The sequence below is a fragment of the Pollachius pollachius genome (assembly GCF_949987615.1).
Source record: "Pollachius pollachius genome assembly, chromosome: 16".
NCBI classification, from domain to species: Eukaryota; Metazoa; Chordata; class Actinopteri; order Gadiformes; family Gadidae; genus Pollachius; species Pollachius pollachius.
Genome location: NC_136949.1, coordinates 9,695,085 through 9,714,179, shown reverse-complemented (window position 1 = coordinate 9,714,179; position 19,095 = coordinate 9,695,085). Strand labels below are relative to the sequence as shown.

Below are 19,095 nucleotides of genomic sequence, written 5' to 3'. Positions count from 1 at the left end.
TCTCTCTCTCTCTCTCTCTCTCTCTCTCTCCCTCTCCCTCTCCCTCTCCCTATCTCTCTCCAACAGTTTTTTTAAACGTGCATGTAGTGCAGCCAGGGGTCTGGTCACTGTCAGAGAGAGAGGAGAGAGAGAGAGGGAACAACACACAAGAACATAATTACAAAAAACAAGGCAAGAACTCAGGGAGTGAGAGGCAGGGAATGACAGAGTTAATGAGGTTAGTGAGGGAGTGAATCCCTAACAGAGAGTATGTGGTGTGAACGAGTGAGTGACTGAAAGAACTCGTGACTAAACAATCTGTCATAAACCTGTTCTTCTTCAGGGTTTTTCAATTCTAATTTCTGTGTTTTTCTCCTTTTACTAAGAGTCATGTGTGACTAATCGTGTCATCCTAAGTTAATAAAAGCAATTCATTGCATTCATTGCATTACATATGTCATGCATATGAAATGTCACATTTTTAACATGATGAAGCAGATGAATGAGTGAACCAAGGCTGGGGGGGATGGGGGGGGGGGGGGGGGGGCAGTGTGTAAACGAGAGGATGAGCCATGGCACGGGCGTTGGGGCCCGCGTGACAGTGGGCCAAGGGTGGCAGGGATGTTGTTGTGGAGTTGTGTCATGGCTGTTACCATGGAAACCCAGAGCCCCCTGGGTCACAGCGTCCCAAACCCCCCCCCCCCCCCCCCCCCCCCACCCCCCCCCCCCACGCATCCAGCCGTGAATCATGCCTACTTTTCTCCCTCTTTTCCCTGACAGTTACATCTATTTGTGTTTGGGGCTGTAGGCTGAATTAGGAGTGTGTGTGTGTGTGTGTGTGTGTGTGTGTGTGTGTGTGTGTGTGTGTGTGTGTGTGTGTGTGTGTGTGTGTGTGTGTGTGGGTGTGTGTGTGTGTGTGTGTGTGTGTGCGTTGTGTGTGTGTGTGTGTGAATATTTGCATTATTGCCATAATAGTGGGACTTTATCACTTTATCTTGGTCTATTTTGCCTAGAGAGCCATAGTTAATGTAATGAATACCTATTCAACAGCCAGACAACTTTTCATTTATTCACCCTGTTCCCGTCAGATCCTGGTCTGGACTTCCATTGATAGCACCCTAGGTCATTGGCAGTAGGCGTTTGCCAGTGATCAGGTCAGCTCTTAAAAACGTCTGCTGGACTGTACCAGCCTGCCAGTCCATAGCAAACATTCTGAGCTGTAACCTCTTCTCCGTCCGTCTGTCTTGCATGCAACGACGTGATAGACAGACGGCCGTTCCCATCCTTGCTGGACTTTGTTGGTTTTTTGTGGATAATTCTTTGATGAACCTTTCATAGCAAAAGTCTAATTTTGTAGAGCAAAATGGATACTGCACTCTTGTTGGATGCTTGGTCTAAATAAATCTATTTTTGAAGCTGCAGGGTTGAACTAGGCACATGGACAGTCCAGTATTGTGTGCGTGTGTGTGTGTGTGTGTGATTGTCTGAGTTTGTGTGTGTGTATGTGCCTGCTGTGCGTTCATGCATGTGCATGCTGTGTGCGTTAAATGTGTGTGTGTGTGCACATGTGTGGCCCAGAAGACTCATAGGAGCAGCTATCACCTCAGGGTCAACCCGGTCTGTCCTTAAGGGGACTGCATGACCTTTGACCCCCCCCCCCCGCCCCCACCCTGACCCCATTCCCATAACTCCTTGCTGCTATGGACAGCATAATAGGAAGAAAAGAGATGGCCCCGCCCAAATCCAAGATCTGATCTGATTGGTGCCTGGGACCCTCAGGAAGTGTGGTGTTAGGTGTGTGTGTGTGTGTGTGTGTGTGTGTGTGTGTGTGTGTGTGTGTGGGGCAGGGGGGGGAGTGGCCGCGACCTGGGGGAGGGAGGGAGAGAAGGAAGAAAACTGATTTCCTGGGCTGAAGATGGAGAGAGTCAGAAGAACGTATATATAACTGTTGTTGACACATATACTGTTTGTACCAGAAGGAAATATGATGGGCCTGGGAGAGAGCGAGGAGGATGGTGAGGGGGAGATGGGGGAGAGAGAGAGATAGGGAAGGGAGAGGGAGGGATGGCAAGGGTGAGAGAGGGAGAGAGAGAGAGAGAGGGAGAGAGAGAGAGAGAGAGAGAGAGAGAGAGAGAGAGAGAGAGATGGGGGGAGAAAGTGAGAGGGAGGAAGAGGAGACAGAGGGAAGGCGAGGGAGGGAGAGAGGTAGAGGGGATAGAGCGGGGTGGAGGGATAGAGGAGAGGAAATGAGCTCTCCTTCCCTTTCCTCCTGCGCCCGGCCAGTGTGTCCGTGTTGTGTGAGGAGGGATAAAGGTCGTCCTTTTGTCATCAAAACTGCAGATTAGTTTTGCCCCGCTGCATCTGAGTCTGTTGCTTTATCACGGCGGCCAGGGGAGAGCGCAGGGGTCAACTCACCTTCACACACACAGACACACACACACACACTAACACAGACAAACACACACAATCTCACACTCACACTCACACAGACACACACAATTATACACTCCTACAGGCTGCTGTGCCCCCCCAAACACACACACATACACACATACTCACACTCACACTCACAAAGACACACAGTTATACACTCCTACAGGCTGCTGTGCCCCCCCAAACACACACACACACACATACTCACACTCACACTCACAAAGACACACAGTTATACACTCCTACAGGCTGCTGTGCCCCCCCCCCCCCACACACACACACACACACACACACACACTACTATTGACATTACTACCTCATTCCATCACAACCAAATGGTTATTTTCTCTCTCTCAGTCCCGCACTCTCTCTGTCTCCCTGTCTAGCTCTCCTCTCTGGAAGCATGGATATATTCTTCTTTTTTTTTAGGATATCTACTTTTCTTGGGTTTTATTGAGCCCTGGGCTGTCGACTGACAGGAGAAAGAGGAGGAAGATGAGGAGGAGGAGGAGGTGGAGGAGGAAGAGGATGCACTATCGCGGTTCCGAATGAGGATATTGACCATTAATCGATGTTGACTATTGATTTTAGATTCTTCGTGATCACTTCCTGTTTTGAGCAGGGCTTTGAAAAGTCCTTTTCAACCGTCCCCTTTTGTGTTGAGTTTAACGAGAAGGAGGCATACAGTTAGTGTACGACCCTAGTAACTCACCCATTGACTATACAACTCACACAAAGGCAACTTCGTGTCTTTAGTGGGCAGTTCAGCTAATCGTTAGCGGGCTACTTGTCACACGGATGAGCGTGGAGACACAATGTGAGGTCCGATGGATGGCACTGTCACTTAAAAGATTGCAGAAAGGACCACAACACTTTGTCTTGTGAGGATATTGTCCTCACAAGACTTCCAACAGCCCTCATATGGACTGTATACACAATGAGCAGAAAGAACACATTAAGATAATGATGAAGACGAGAATCAGAAAGGGAACCAAGGCCAAAATCATCGATTGTCCATTGCAGCCTATGGATTCTACCTTCTCCCTCTGTCTCTCTGTCTCTCTTCTACCTTTCTCCCCCTCTCCTCTCGTCCTCTGTTACTAGCCTCAGAGGGAAGTCTATTAACCTCTCACCTCCTTAGAGATGGCGGTGGCCTTTGGCTCTCGTTACTACGGCTCAGAGGGACAGGTGAGCAGAGGTCAACGGGGTCACGTCAAGGTCACTGACGGTCTCTCCACTAGGAAGTCCTCTCGCGATGCAGATCAGCTGACCATGACCAGTGGTTGGTCCAATCACCAACTAACGACTAATAGAGATTATTTTGTGTTTGGTTTTGTGTCCACAGAAGCAGTATGATTTATAAATCCTAGCAGAATATCAACATTGTCGTCCCGGATAGATAGCATATTCATTCATGTACGAACATGTAAATGGGCCACATCAACATATTTAAAAGTAAGGTATGGGTTTTTTTTCGCGGCAATGACTTGGGTCCATTTTGAAATGCTTTTAAAAAGTGCCAAGGAACCACTTAAGAAATCATGTTCTCTGTTGGTTCGTGTCCAGCCTTGCAAAAGATCATCACTTCCTCCCTGCCAGAAAGCAAAGAGACCACACTGTATTCACAACCAGCCCTGATGCGAACCATCAGCATCACTTCCGTTGGTGCAGCGAGAAAAGCTGTCAATTATTATTCACAATGTTGTCATGAAAACAGGCGTCTTCTACGACCTGAACATAAACGACAGGCGCAGTGCTATGTTAACTAATGAGACAACCCATTGCACGCCTTCTCATTGGATTACATTATACTTTAATCTTGATTCAAGTGCAGGATGTCATTGTATTTTATTTGTGTGTTCACTTTGTGTGGTTTGTTTTGGACACATATAAGGAACACTTTAGCAGCTAAAGTTATGCATACTGAATCTTATTCCACAGATTGTACATCATTTGGGAAAGGTGCAGCCTTTTCTGTTGAGCTTAAACCCTGTCCCCATTGGTCCCTGCATGTAACTCCTTGTCCACCCCAGACTCAGTGATAAGGAAACATGCATAACACATGGAACAGCGTCGCCTCCGCTGGCCACACCGACGCCCAAATGCCATGGAGGGAGGGAGGGAGGGAGGGAGGGAGGGAGGGAGCCTGTCAAACAAAAGACAAACACTGGGTGACACATGGGGACAAGCCTGCACACAGACACACACGGTCCACGCAGTCCGCACGCAGACACGGCGAGCCGAATGTCGACACGCTCGACTGACGGGAACACAAAAGTCAATCCGAACACACGAGGAAACACAAAAGACGAGGGCTAGAGAACACCCGGGCGGGGGGGCAGTAACGTCTAACCGATCTGTCATACAAGTATGAGGATCATCTCTCTCTCTCTTGCTCTCTCGTTCTATCTCTCACACACACACACACACACTCACTCACTCACTCACTCACTCACTCACTCACTCACTCACTCACTCACTCACTCACTCACTCACTCACTCACTCACTCACTCACTCACTCACTCACTCACTCATGCATACACATACACATACACACACAGGCAGCAGGCTACCTTTGGTCAGGGGCCAGAGCTGATATCTGCATTGGCCCTTCAGCAGTTGGCTCTCAGGGGCCACGGGTAGGGTTGGAAGTTGTATTAAAGTAAGTCCAGAGCTTAGCAAATATATTAAGCTCCATGAGAGCCAGAAGGAGACAAGTTGGCATGCAAACACACACACACACACACACATACACATAGACATACACACACACACACACACACACACACACACACACACACACACATACATACACGTACACACACACACACACAAACCCTCACCAACACACCAAAAAATATATAATTCACAAACACACATGCATAATCCACAGACATAACACACACACACAACCACACAAACGCTCAAACACACAATTTTACACATACACACACACACACATACACTCCGGCTCGAGGCATGGGCGGCTGCTCGTGCCGGCCTCAGCCAACAGTGAGGAGTTTGTTGTCATAGCAACAGTAAAATGAGATGACTTTACTGTCAGCTGTAATGTTTCATGGCCCCCTTGCCGCTATGGCAACATAACAAGGAGAAGAAGGAGGCAAGGCAGGCACACGAAGGAAGAGAGAAAGAGAGAGAAAGAGGGGAAGTGAGCGTGAGAGGTGGAGTGACTGATAGAAGAGAGGTAGAGAGAGGGAGAGAGAGAGAGTGTAGTGAAGCCATGTTTAGCTGGACTCCCACTAAGAGTGATGTCAGCTAGGTGCCCTTCTTTGTTTAAACTCACTCACACACACACACACATATCCATATGCATGCAACCACTTGCATGCATACATGCACAGGCAGGTACATACTCATACACCCACATATCCATACACACACTCTCACACACACACACGCCCACGCACGCACACGCACTCACATCTTTACAAATGTGTGACACACACACACACAATCTACACACACACACACACACACACACACACACACACCCTACCCCCAACCATGCACGCACACATACAACTTGACAAGCCCATCAAACACACTTTCCACCTCAGCCATCGCTTTGATTATTGGCTCACCGTTTTTCACAACGGCAACCGCGCGGCCGTCACCAGCGCAATTTGAATTCATTACGCTCAGTGTCAATATTTGCCGGCACGCATCTCCATATACCTGTGATGGCTGGCGCGAAGAACACGCGGCTGGGTGCAGCGATGCCGTGAAGGAGTGGAGAAGAAGGGCGCAGAAAATGAATAAAGAAAAGGATGAGGGAGGGAGAGAGAGTGGGCTGGGCTGGGCTGGGGTGGGGATGGGAGCGTGGCTCGGTGAACGGAGATCAAAGAGTGCGTCCGTTGGTGTTTCCTTTGCCTGAGAGTTGTAGTGGGACCGAGGGTCCAGGGGGGGGGGGGGGGGGGGGACTGTAAGCAGGCCGAGGATACCAGAGAGCGGCGGCGTAGCAGCCATACATCAGAGTTCTATATTTAGACCGCTGCTGCCACGGCAACCTATCAACAGTCCGCAAAGCTGGGGGAGTGGGTGGGGATGGTGGTTAGAGGAAACGGAGATGGAGAGAGGGATGGGGAAAGAGAGAGAGGGGATGGGAGGGAGAGAGAGAGAGAAGGAGGGGCTGAGAGGGAAAGATGAAAGAACATGAGAAAGAGAGAAGGGGGAGAGATATTGGAACAAGAGAGAGGGGTGATGGGAGAGAGAAAGGGGGAGAGAGGTAGGGAATGAGTGAGGGGGATGTGCAGAGAGAGGGTTTATGATGGAGAAAGAGAGGGAAAGGGAGAGGTGGGATCGTGAAAGAGAGAGGTCGGTGGAGGGAGACGAAGATGGCCAGATGAAGAGGGAGAGGGAGAGATGGAGAGAGAGAGAGATTAGACGAGAGCGTTGGGGGAAACGGGGATGAGCCGAAAAAAAAGATAAAACCTGAAAGATGGAAGAGGACCTGTGTTGTTTTGCCCTGTTGCCATGGTGACACGGCGGGGCCAGCTCCGGCTGCAGCCTGACAGTTGTGTGATGTGGTGGCATGGGGGGCAGGGGGTTGCTATGGGCGACAGCTGTCCGTCAATCAGTGAGAGTGAGGGATCAGATCGACTGGATGATCACCTTGGATTAGACAGCGATCGCCCGACTCGGCCGATCTGCGCTTAATCCCTGTAATCTAAAAGCTGTGTGTGTCTGTGTGTGTGTGTGTGTGTGTGTGTGTGTGTGTGTGTGTGTGTGTGTGTGTGTGTGTGTTTGCATGGGAATTCTCGCATGCACAGCATTGGCAATGTGCATTTATATGCATCTACTTTGTGGTCATTTTTTTCATGGATCCTTCATGCACATAATGTTGTATGTATGTTATGCTATGTGTGTGCGTGTGTGTGTCTGCATCTGCTCAGTGTGTGTGTTTGCCTGTAGAGGCTTTCATGCCAGCCTGATTTATTCAGAACTAAAACATGTGCAGGGGGAGGGAGTGGAGGGATATAACGTTTGCGGTGTTTGCGGAATCTTGATCCCCGGTGTCCACAGTCTAACCCGACCGGCAGACATCGTACAGCCAGATGCATAACACCCAACCTCCGCCCCACTGACCTGTACCTGAGGTCACTCGTATAGATTGAACTCCTCAATGAACGACTACAGAGTAGTCAGACCTCTGGACTCTATGGGGATGAGCTTGGTCTCGCTCCACTGGCAGAGCAAGGCCTGTCTAGAGACTAAGGAGTTGGAACAAACCCACACATCACGAGACAGATTCACGCACTCCAGACGGACACACCTGGAGCTAATTGAGAAATAAAAAAAACGCCTGGCGCCAGGAAGAGCTGGCGTTGCGTGCATGGCGACACAGGTGTTGCCATGACAACGCGGGGCCGGGTCTCAACAGGAAGTATTCTAGTCATTGGAACACACAAACAGCCCATAGAGCGTTAAGTAGGGAAGTATGAAAGTTATGATTGGCCCAGATTTGAGATCATCCAGTCGCGCTTATTGACACGAAAGCAGCTCAGCCGTCTCATTTCCACGCGGCTCCTCTCGCATCCCACTCGACCACTCACTGCCGCCACTCGTCTCCTCAGAGTTGTTGTGGACATCAATAGGAAGGCAGACTCAGGAAAACGTTTTGGAATGGAGCCTGGGATAGAGCTGTGCTTAAAAATACTTCAGAGGGAGAACGGCAGGGGTTCCGATCCTTTGTACTTTAGACTTTGTTGTGTATAAGCCTTTGTCCTGTCGGTTGTCCTAAGAAATGTTCTCTGGGAGTCTATTGTTTTAGCACTCGTTCAACCGCCTCTTGACCACACCGTTTTTTTGCCAAGTGCTTTGAATTTAAAATAAAAAAATGTGACATCAATGGTGTAGCCGTGCCAATATGCCGTAAGTGTCAAAATCCGGTTCTTTGGAAGTCCATTTCAATGGAGAACGTATAGGTTGTGCCACCTCCTCTCAGGAGTTCTCAAACTCCCACCAAAGTCTTCATGCATTATGGAAGCTGGATGGTGGTAATTACTATTGATAACCTCCTAATCAATATTAATAATTTGCTGTCATGCAGGTAATTAGCGGGGCTGTGGTGGTGCGCGGTGAGCGGCGTTTATCCCAGTCAGGACCGGGAGGAAGCCCTGAAGCACATAACACTGATGTATACTTTAGGGCTCAGAACACCCTGCGTGCTAATTGGGGCTAAAATTGGTTTAGATCATGTTTTCTGCTTCTGTGGCTTTGAACATCAATCAGGGCTTTCTCTTTTTTTTTTGCATGTTTGAAATGCAAGCGAGGTTCAACAGAGCTAACCTGTCGTCCCTTCCCTTTCCCTCCCCCCAACCCTCCCTCTCTCCCCCCTCCCCCTCCACTCCCCCCCACACCACCACCTCTCCAGCAGAGTGCGCCGGCCTGGATGGGACCCACCATGCCCCCAAGCAGGAAGGCCCAGAGCCCCAGCAGCGGAGCCAGCCCTCCCTACCAGCAGGGCGGCGGCGGCGGCGGCGGCGGCGGCGGTGGCCTGGGTGTCGCGGCGGCCTCGGAGGCGGAGGCGGCGGACCTCTCGCTCTCCCTCTCCGCCTCCTTCTCCAAGGCGGAGGACGAGGAGCTGACCAGCCTGTCGTGGCTCCACGAGGGCACCGACCTGCTCAGCAGCTTCAGCCACTCGGGCCTGCGCAGCGTCTCCCCGCTACAGCAGGACCCCGACGGCCCGCACCACCACCACCACCACCACCACCACCACCACCACGCCTCGCGCTCGCCCTCGTCCCCCTCGCCGTCCCCCGACGACTGCCCCCTGCTGGGCGGCGACGCCCACTCGCCCTACGACCTGGGCTCGGCGGCGGCGTCGGCGAGCATGACGGGCGCCACGCGGAAGCCGCCCTACTCCTTCAGCTGCCTGATCTTCATGGCCATCGAGGACGCGCCCAACAAGAGGCTGCCCGTCAAGGACATTTACGGCTGGATCCTGGAGCACTTCCCCTACTTTGCTAGCGCCCCCACGGGGTGGAAGAACTCGGTGCGCCACAACCTGTCGCTCAACAAGTGTTTCAAGAAGGTGGACAAGGACCGGAGCCAGGTGAGGACCCGGGGGGGCCCGGAGTGGGAATGTGTAGGGGCTGGTCGGCGGCGAGGCGGAGGGCGAACGTGGGTGGGTGACAGAGGAGTGGGTGACGTAGAGGGGAGAGGCAGTGACGTTTGATGGGGTTGCATTTTCCACCTGGAGACGTTTCGCTTTTGGGTCTGCAAATAAGGACTTTTTGTATTGACTGGTCTGTTGGTTACCTCTTTCCATTGAATCAATGAATCGTTTCGGCTGTAAAATGCCACGTTACCATAGTGACCAAGTTACCCTGGCTCCAATTTGCTTCGTTTTTTTTTTTATCTCATAAGCAGCCAATCTAGAAGCAAGTCAATCCTTTTCAGCGCTATCTGAGATGGAAAAAAATAGCCTCCCAAATGTTCACATTTCTGAGGCGAAAAATGTTTTCTTGTGTGTTTATTTTGACTCGATAAATAACGCATAAGGAATAACGATTCATGGAATATTAAAGCGATGATCCACTAATCATGTCGGTGCGGCTGTCACCCACTACAGCGCAGTACAGAAATCAACGTTTCACCCCAACCGGCAAACAACATTTCAGTTGGGAGGGTGAGGAGGTGTGGGTGAGGCGGGGTGAGGAGGTGTGGGTGAGGGGGGGTGAGGAGGTGGTGGGAGGTTGGTTAGACACCGCTAGAGGTCCCGTGACTCTTCATACACCCAGACGGTTATCAGCGTTTTGCAGGCATATCCAACCTGAAGTGGAACATATTCTGGTATTTTGTCTACTGCTGTACACGATTCTAGCCTTATCAATAGTTGATGATCTGCTTTCATAGTTCTCTCTCTCTCTCTCTCTCTCTCTCTCTCTCTCTCTCTCCCCCCGGTGGGGCACATGTTCGCCTTTGATTCAAACCCGCGATTCGCTCTCTGGTACTCACTTCAGCGTCCCCACTTTTCGCACCGTTAGACGTGCGACAAGAAAGGGGGAAAAAAAAGAAAAGAAAAAATCAGGGGGATAGGGAGGGTTGGGGGTGGGGGGGGGGATAAATCCCTGACTCAATTAGTGGCAAATTAATACTGCAGGATTTAATAACATTCATGCCCGCACACTTCAGATCTCATCTTCCCTGGGGGGGAGGGAGAGGGGGAGAGAGAGGGGGTTTAGGGATGGGATTGGGTTTGGTGTGTGTGTGGGTGGGGTAGGGTGGTGGTGTGTGTGTGGGTGGGGTAGGGTGGTGGTGTGTGTGTGGGGGGAGGGGGAGGAGGGGGAAGTGGGGGAACAGCTTGGATCAGTTCTAGCTTTTCATTATAAAAAAAACTTCATTTGAGATTGTACGGGGGAGTTATACAGGTTTATATAGATCATAGGCGACGCAGTACAGCGGTGTGGGTGTGATACTTTGACCAGCACAGAAACACTCTGGCTCCCCTCTACGGTCACCCTTGAGTTTATGGGGGAAAAAAATGGATGAGAGAGGAAGAGTGTGTCTGTGTGTGTGTGTGTGTGTGTGTGTGTGTGTGTGTGTGTGTGCTTGCGTGCGTGCGTGCACACACAACACACACCCTGCTGCTTTGCTGTCAACTGGCCCTTGACTGCTACAGTACAGAGTTTGCCTTGTATACATATCTCCATAGTAACTAGGTTGCAGTTGACATAAAAGTATGCTGTTGCTGTAGCAACAGGAAAACTGATTTGGCTTTACCGTCTTGGGTGTGTTTGTGTGTGTGTGTGTGTGTGTGTGTGTGTGTGTGTGTGTGTGTGTGTGTGTGTGCGCGTCTGCGTGTGTGTCTGTACATGCTAGCTTATCACTTTAGATAGTTCTCAACGTGCATGAACATTCGTGTTCCTGTGTATGTGTAACTGTTAGACTGTGTCTCTGCATGTGCAGGATTTGCGTGTGTGTGTGAGATTGCCATCATGCGATGCCCCTGTGAGTGTGTGTGCGTGTATGTGCGTGTGTGTTCCCACTGAGCAAATTGTGTAGAGGTGATTTTGGCAAGGACATACTGCCTTGTCTTTGTGTCACTGCGCACCGTAGAAGACAGTCCGCTAATTACCCCTTCAAACCTATCCACCCACTCTGACACACACACACACACACACATGTGCACACGCACATACAAACACACACACACACAAACACACATGAGCATCCAGGGACACAACCAAACGCGAGCACAAACATCAGAATCTGTTCATACACATACACAGACATACACACACACACACACACACACACGCATAAACACAGACACGCACACGCACATCCATGGACAAAACCAAACATGAGCACATACACCAGAATCTGTTCACACCCACGCACACACATACACACACACACGCACACAAACAAACCTGTGCATACATACACGCATGTATGCATGAATGCCCACAAGGACGGAAGGAGGAAAAGACACACACCACATAAAACAACAACAGCAGCTCGCAACCACATACACACATACACATGCGCGGGCTGGAGTGCACGTGCGCACCGTGGCTGCGGAGCTGCCAGTCTCTTCAGCAGAAAGGAGGGCACATCTCTGTAGACTCCGGCTCTACCTGCCAACTGCAGCGCTGCCTCCGAGGCTGCAATTACACAAGCTCTCTGTAATTTCAGTCACACGCTGCCATTCAAGGGCTTTTCACCGGCAACCTATCTACCTCTGTGTACTAGCCAGGCCCCCGACTCAACTCCCTCACCACCACAGCCCTCCTCTCCACCCCCGCCTCCCCCACTCTCACACACACACAGCCCTCCCTCTCTGAACAGTTCTCATGCTCACCCCTCTTCTTTTTTAGCTGCAGACTTTGACTCCTCCTCCCTTCGCTCGTTATTTCCTTCATGGTGTCCTTCTCCCCCCCCCCCTCTCATTCCTTGTTGATATCCTTCCTTACTTCCTCCACTCCCTCCTTCCTTTCCTCTATCGTTCCTTCATTCCCTCCTTCCTTCATCCTTCCATCACTCCTTACTCCCTTCCTTCCTCCCTCCCTTCCTTCCTTCCTTCATTCATTTCTCCCTCCTTCTTTCCCCCCCTCCCGGCCCTCACTTCCTCTCTCCCTTTCTTCTTTCCCTCCCCTCCCTTCCTCCCTTCTCCTCACAACCCCTGTAGGAGTGGGTTCTTGACTTTGACCCCCCGTGTCTGCCCTTGAAATAAGTCATGTGTGGGTACCCAGCATCGCCATGGTTACAGCTGGGCTAGCCACATCTCGCTCATTGGAAACAAGAAAGTGTGATTCAGGGTTAAAGAGGGTCAGCGCTGTCAATTCAAGGGGGGAGATTTGTGGTTCGGGGCTGCTTACTCTAAATAAAACATAAATAAGGAGAAGATGGACGAAAGGAGAAAGTCGACAGAGGGGAGTTTAATGTGAATACATATATATTGGTGTATTTATATAGCTATATATAAAGAGCTATATATATAGCTATATATATAAAGATATATATATATATGCCAAATCATGCTTCCATCAGTGTGCAGGGGTGGGGATGAGGCAGTGGCCTATTTGTTCCAGTGAGTGTATTTCTGGGTCATATGATGGCAGACGACAAGATGGAGGCTAGTTAAGAACAAGCCTTTCACGTGTGTGTGTGTGTGTGCGTGTGTGTGTGTATGTGTGTGTGTGTGTGTGCGTGTGTGTGTGTGTGTGTGTGTGTGTAAATACCTATGTGTATTTTATATGGTTTGCCTGTGTCTGAATTAATGTGTGCAAAATTTGAGTGTGTAAATGTCTGTGTGTGTGTGCATGTGTATGCAGCCCTGTGTGTTTATCCTTATCCTTGTATATCTTTGTGTCTCTTCGTGTAAATTTGTGTGTGGTATCCGTGTGTGCTTATCCTTGTGTGTGTATGTATCTGTGTGTATGTGTATCTTTGTGTGTGTGTGAGTGTGTGTATGTGTGTTATCCCTGTGTGTGTGCTCCTCCTTGTGTGTGTATGTATCTGTGTTTGTGAGTGTGTGTATGTGTGTGTGTTATCCCTGTGTGTGTGCTTCTCCTTGTGTGTGTGTGTGTGTGTGTGTATCTATGTGTGTGTTGTGACCAATGTGCGTGGGAGGGCGACATAGCGTTGCCGCTGTGTGTGTGCACCAACGTTGGCGTGTGCGTGTGCCGAGCTGTGAGACCAGCGAGCGTGTGAGCTCCGCGGTTGCCATGGCGTTGTTTACTAACAGGATTCCTCTCTGGGCTGAATGACAAGCTTTTAATGACAAGTGTGTGTTGCCCTGAGAGATCCGGACCGGTGATGTAACAGCACGCACACACACACACATACACACACACACACACACACACACACACAGGCCCATACGGGCACACACATGCACGAACACGCACACACACACACACACACACAAACACACACACACACACACACACACACACACACACACACACACACACACACACACACACACACACACTGGCCCACTTGCACACACACACAGACCCACACAAAGGCACACGCATGCACTCTAACACAAACCACACATGTATTCAAAGGGCAATCACAAACATACTTACAAACACACACACATTTTCACATGATGCATGCATGCACATATATATACACAACCGCATACTTATACAAACACTATCTCTATCTCTATCTCTCTCCCTCTCACGCACACGTTTTCAAATCCACACGTACACACACCACACACTTATTGACACACAGAAGCACACACACAGACTAATATATCACTCGAAGCCACTTACGACACCACGGCTATGAGGCAAAGAGAGGGAGAGTTTTGTACTCTTTGAGACACGTTGAGGTTTCTGGGTAAATTGCTTGAGTGTTACCCCCTACTTAACCCCTTGCGCTCTGTAGTAGTAAAAAAAACATGCAATTTTGCTTGAAAGCAGAAAAAATTGGCATTGATATCAGTTGACTGGCTTTTCACAGAATAGTCTTGTAATCATGTGTATATGTGTGTACACTGTGAAATAAGCTCCATACAACTTGGGAGGAGCGAACAGGAAGTCGCTGATACCCATCCTACTAAGAGTGGTGTTTCATCACTGTATTTGACACACGGTTGACAGTTACTCAATAGGCAGATGACACACAAATTTTCGAGCGTGACACGTGACAATGATATGCCCATGGCATGGCGTTCTGGTCTATTTCACGCCATGACCTGCCCTATTGCAGGGCTTCACCTGTTGTCACGTGCATTCCAAGCCGCCATCTTTGCTGCTTTTTATAAAACCCGTTTGTCTTGGTTGTTCTATAATTTCGAGTAAAGAAGTGGGGGCATGAACTTATTTTACGGGAACTTCGGATCACAATGTTTTGTGCGTTTTTTCGCCCGACTTTGGTTTTGACGTGGTACTTTGCATACTCTGCACTATTCTGTAGTTCACGGTCATCATTTTCATATTTTATACCACAATGCAGTTTGAAAGGTCAATCCGTTCCTCAAGTGTATTCATCCCACCGCATGTGTCCACGGTTATTTCATCTGTCCTGTGTGACCCCATCTATCGTGTCGCACCCCTCCAAGGGGGTTGGGGGGGGAGTCTAGAGCGTGGCTTCCAGGAGAGAAGATACTGAGTTCCAGCCCACAATGTTGACCGTCTATAGGAGTCATTGAGCAATGTCACCCAACCCCCCCCCCCCCCCCCCCCCCCCCCCCCCCCCCCCCCCCAACCAACCTCTACCTGCCCCTTTTTTGAACATGCAACTAAAGTCACCGTAGCCTCAAGCGAAAGTGCTGGATAGGAAGTAGTAAAAAACGAAATAGCAATAAAATCAAAATGACAGCAAGTGTGTTTTGGAAAATTGAAATTTTCAACCAACCGACACGTGGAAGGTAATTGGTTTGACTTGGGAGCACTTGAAAAGCGGGAAGAAAAAAACAACATACTAGAGCTAATCCTCTTAATGGGGTGCCCATCATGCTCCTCGACTACTGCTTCAGATTTAGTGCAAGTTGAATGAGGACTTCCTTGGACTGGCTGACAGTCTCATTCTGTTGAATAGTGACAGTGGTGTGCATTATCATATTATGTGGCTCGTTTCAGCCCATTTGGTGGCTTTCTCCAGCACGGGACATACGGTGTTATGGCAGTGGTTTGTGTGTGTGTGGGTGTGGGTGTGGGTGTGTGTATGTGTCTTTGTGTCTGTGTGTGTGTGTGTGTGCGCGTGTGTGTGTCTTTGTGTGTGTGTGTGTGTGTGTGTGTGTGTGTCTTTGTGTGTGTGTGTGTGCGTGTGTGTGTGTGTGTGTCTTTGTGTCAGTGTGTGAGTCACTGACTTACACACACGATTTCTTCATCGGTGTAGCGGCCGGTCACGTGATCTTGTTGTGTTGTACTACTAGTACTACTACTGATTCACCCCCGGGGCACCACATGACCAGTCTTGCAGGCAGGTATTTCCCGGCTGTGGATTCACACAGTGGTTTGGACGGGTGTAGTAATGCTATGGTAATAGTACTGTATCCTCGGGTGTTAGTATCCCTAGTATAGTCCTGAAGAACCAGGTGAGGGAACCAATATTCTTAGTTTAGTGTAGTTATACAGTTGTCTTTTGTTAATGGTTGGATTATGTATATGCTTAGTATAGATTTACTCCTGGTATGAGCCAACTGTTACAGTACTGTGGTATTCCTAGTTTGGTACTATACCAAGCACTCAAATACACATAATATGTTTAGTCCTATAGTTCCAGGTGAGGGGTTAAGTATTGAGAGTGGTTGTACCAGACCATGGCACTAGTATTCCTAGGAGGCCACATGTTGTATATACCATCAGTACTATAGTATTCTTAGTTAATGCTGTAGTACCAGGTGAGAGGGAACAAGTATTCTCAATAGGACCCACCGTACTGTAGTGCAGGTCAGGGAGAAGCAGGGCTCTTTTTTTCCGATTTTTGGTTTCCCAGGGAAACCAACCCCCAGCACTTATATAACACAGGAAACAGATGTTGGCAGGAGCTACGATCAAGCCTCTCTTACTAACTTCATACCTCTCTCTCTCTCTCTCTCTCTCCCTCTCCCGCTTTATCCCTTCTCCCTCTCTCTCTTGCTTTATCCCTTATCTGACTGGACTCATGCTCTCTCTACCTTTTCCCTGTTTGATTTAGGTCCGTTTTGCTTGCTTGGTCTGGTAGTTGTTTCTAAGCTCTTGTTTGGTCTTGTGATTGTGTACAAGCGTGTGTGTGGATCTCTCTGTGTCTCTCTTTCTCTCGGTTGCCCTCTCTGTTTATGTGACTTTCTCTCTGTTTGTGTGCTGTGGGTCGTCTCTCGCTCTCGCTCTCATTCTCTCTCTCTCTCTCTCTCTCTCTCTCTCTCTCTCAAGTTTGTGTTGTTTGTGATGATGCAGCTTATATAGCGTGGCAAAGACAGAAATACTACTCTTTTTTTTTATTTTATTGCTCGGTAAGAAGTTGAGAGGACTCAGCTAAATTAAAGTGGTTGTTGTTGTAGTGAGTATAGGGGGGTTAAGTGAATCCCGGCCAAAAGGTACTGGGTTCAATGCCCAATATCCAAGAGACAACTCACCCCTCGCTACTCATTATTGACATCCAAATAAAATGCTGTGCTTTTTTTCCTTTTAGATTTTAAGATGCAAGGGTATGGGTTTTATTGAAATAAAATAATCCCCTTGTGTGAAAAGACACTCTTATCAGATGCTGATTAGCGAGAGAAGATAATTAATTCGTCAAACTCCATACCACCACACAGCATTGGACGGTTCTTTCTCATTAGCTTTTCCGCAGGTTGACTTGCGTGTTGCAAGCAGTCTTTCGCGAGCTTTCAGAACCTCTGAACCGTCACTACATCACTTTTAAATAAAACTCAAACGCAACCACAACAACAATAACAACAAGAGAAAAAGAACAGATAGAGTCCAGATTCTCCCAATTACTTTTCCACCCCTTGGTGTTGCAGCCTGTTGCCTAGGCGACCGCTGAACAATCCAGGTGACGGACTCCTCTGTGATTGGACTATCAGCCCGAGGTGTGATGTGGGGTGGGGGGGCGGGCGGGCAGGTGGGCGGGGGGGGGGGTATACGGAGCATCTGATTGGCTATCTGATTGGTGGCGGTGGCGACACAGGCCAGACCGACAGTGTTCCTGCAGAGAGCATTGATTTAATCGACTGGCAGGTGGGCAGACCTGAGACACGCACGCACACACACACACACACACACACATGTTCACGCACGCATGCATGCACACACATAGACACACAGAAATGCACACAAAGATGGACACACATGGATGGATGGCTGGTCGGGTGGGGGCGGTGTGCCCCCAGTGGGGGTCCGGGTGGTGGGAGTGAGCGTATGTGTGTGTGTGTGTGTGTGTGTAATATTACACTCTCCAGGGGAGGCGTCGCTGGCAGTAATCGAAGCACTCCCGGGAGCAGTGCACGCTGGGTAATATCACACTCTGTGGGGAACTTGGCACACACACACACGCACACACACATCAGTACCACAACATATGGCCTACTAATGTGCGGATCCAGACACTCAGCCATCCTGTTAGCTGCTAGCTCGTGCTAACAGTGCCGCTAGTTTGTGGTCAAACAGTGTTTTGAGCGGGACTAGCATGTAGCATATCATATTAAACACTAAGTTGGTTTAGGACATGCTTGTTCTCTTCAGATCAGTTGGGAACTCACAGGAATGCTCGCAGTTCATTGGGGTGTCAGTAACCAATCGGAACAGGTCACTCTGTTCTACACGTACAGACAACGGTATTCCAGTTGCTTAGGACAATGCTGGAGCAAAGACGGTTTGACACTAATTCATTGGAACCCAAAGTCGCTTTGCACAAAAACGTCTCCTAAATGACTCAAATAAATAAAAACATTGTTTTATTCGTTTGGGAGCGCTAAAATAATGCCCTCCATTGGATACTTATCATTGCATATTGTTGTTTTTGTTGTTTTTTTAAGTGTTGAAGCAAACCAAAGTGGCATTTAATTCACTGTGAAAAAAGCCAAAGTGGCATTTAATCACTGTGAAAAAGACGCATCATTCTTAATGTGGCTTAATGCTATTACAGTTGCTGTAAAGTACAATAATGTAGTAGTACTGTTGTAGGACAGCACTGTATTACAGTACTGTGGTATTGTAAGGCGAAGACTGTAGAATCAAATCAATCTGGATTGTCCTCCACATGCTGAAACCTTTATCTGATCCCCCCCCCCACCATCAGCAAACACACACACATACATACAATCACCACATAATGTCCATGATTTCGCAATCTTCTGTTGAAATGACTGAGAACGAGGAAACATAAGGGGCGAGTTACTCTTAGAGAGGGAGAGAGAGAAACAAAATGTTTTTGCTTTCAAGCAGGCATGTCTTGGAAATTGACTGCCCCGTGCACACACACGTGCCACACACACACACACACACACACACACACACACACACACACACACACACACACACGTGCAATATACACACATAATTGTGTGATGCACACACACGCATGCATAAACACACACACATACATACACACATATGCACTCGCACACACAAACATACATACACACACGTACACACACACATTCATATGCACGCAAACACACATACGCTATAATCTATAGACTTCTTCCACTAATATCAGAGAGCCAGAGGCTTCATTAGGTATGGAGAAGGGGGGGGGGGCTGCTT

At 49.0% G+C, this 19,095-nt stretch overlaps 1 protein-coding gene across 3 annotated transcripts in view; it reads left to right on the top strand.

Moving 5' to 3' along the window:
* ches1 (checkpoint suppressor 1) overlaps positions 1-19,095 on the top strand; it is a gene marked incomplete at its 3' end in the record, with an annotated part of 52,691 nt that overhangs the window by 12,919 nt on the left and 20,677 nt on the right. For 2 of the 3 annotated variants that reach the window (XM_079753837.1, XM_079753835.1), the window contains exon 2: positions 8,808-9,488. In XM_079753837.1, coding sequence (XP_079609963.1) covers positions 8,826-9,488 — 663 coding nt within the window. In that variant the 5' untranslated portion in view covers positions 8,808-8,825. The remainder of the gene's footprint in view (positions 1-8,807; positions 9,489-19,095) is intronic. The other variant, XM_079753836.1, reaches the window with a different exon arrangement.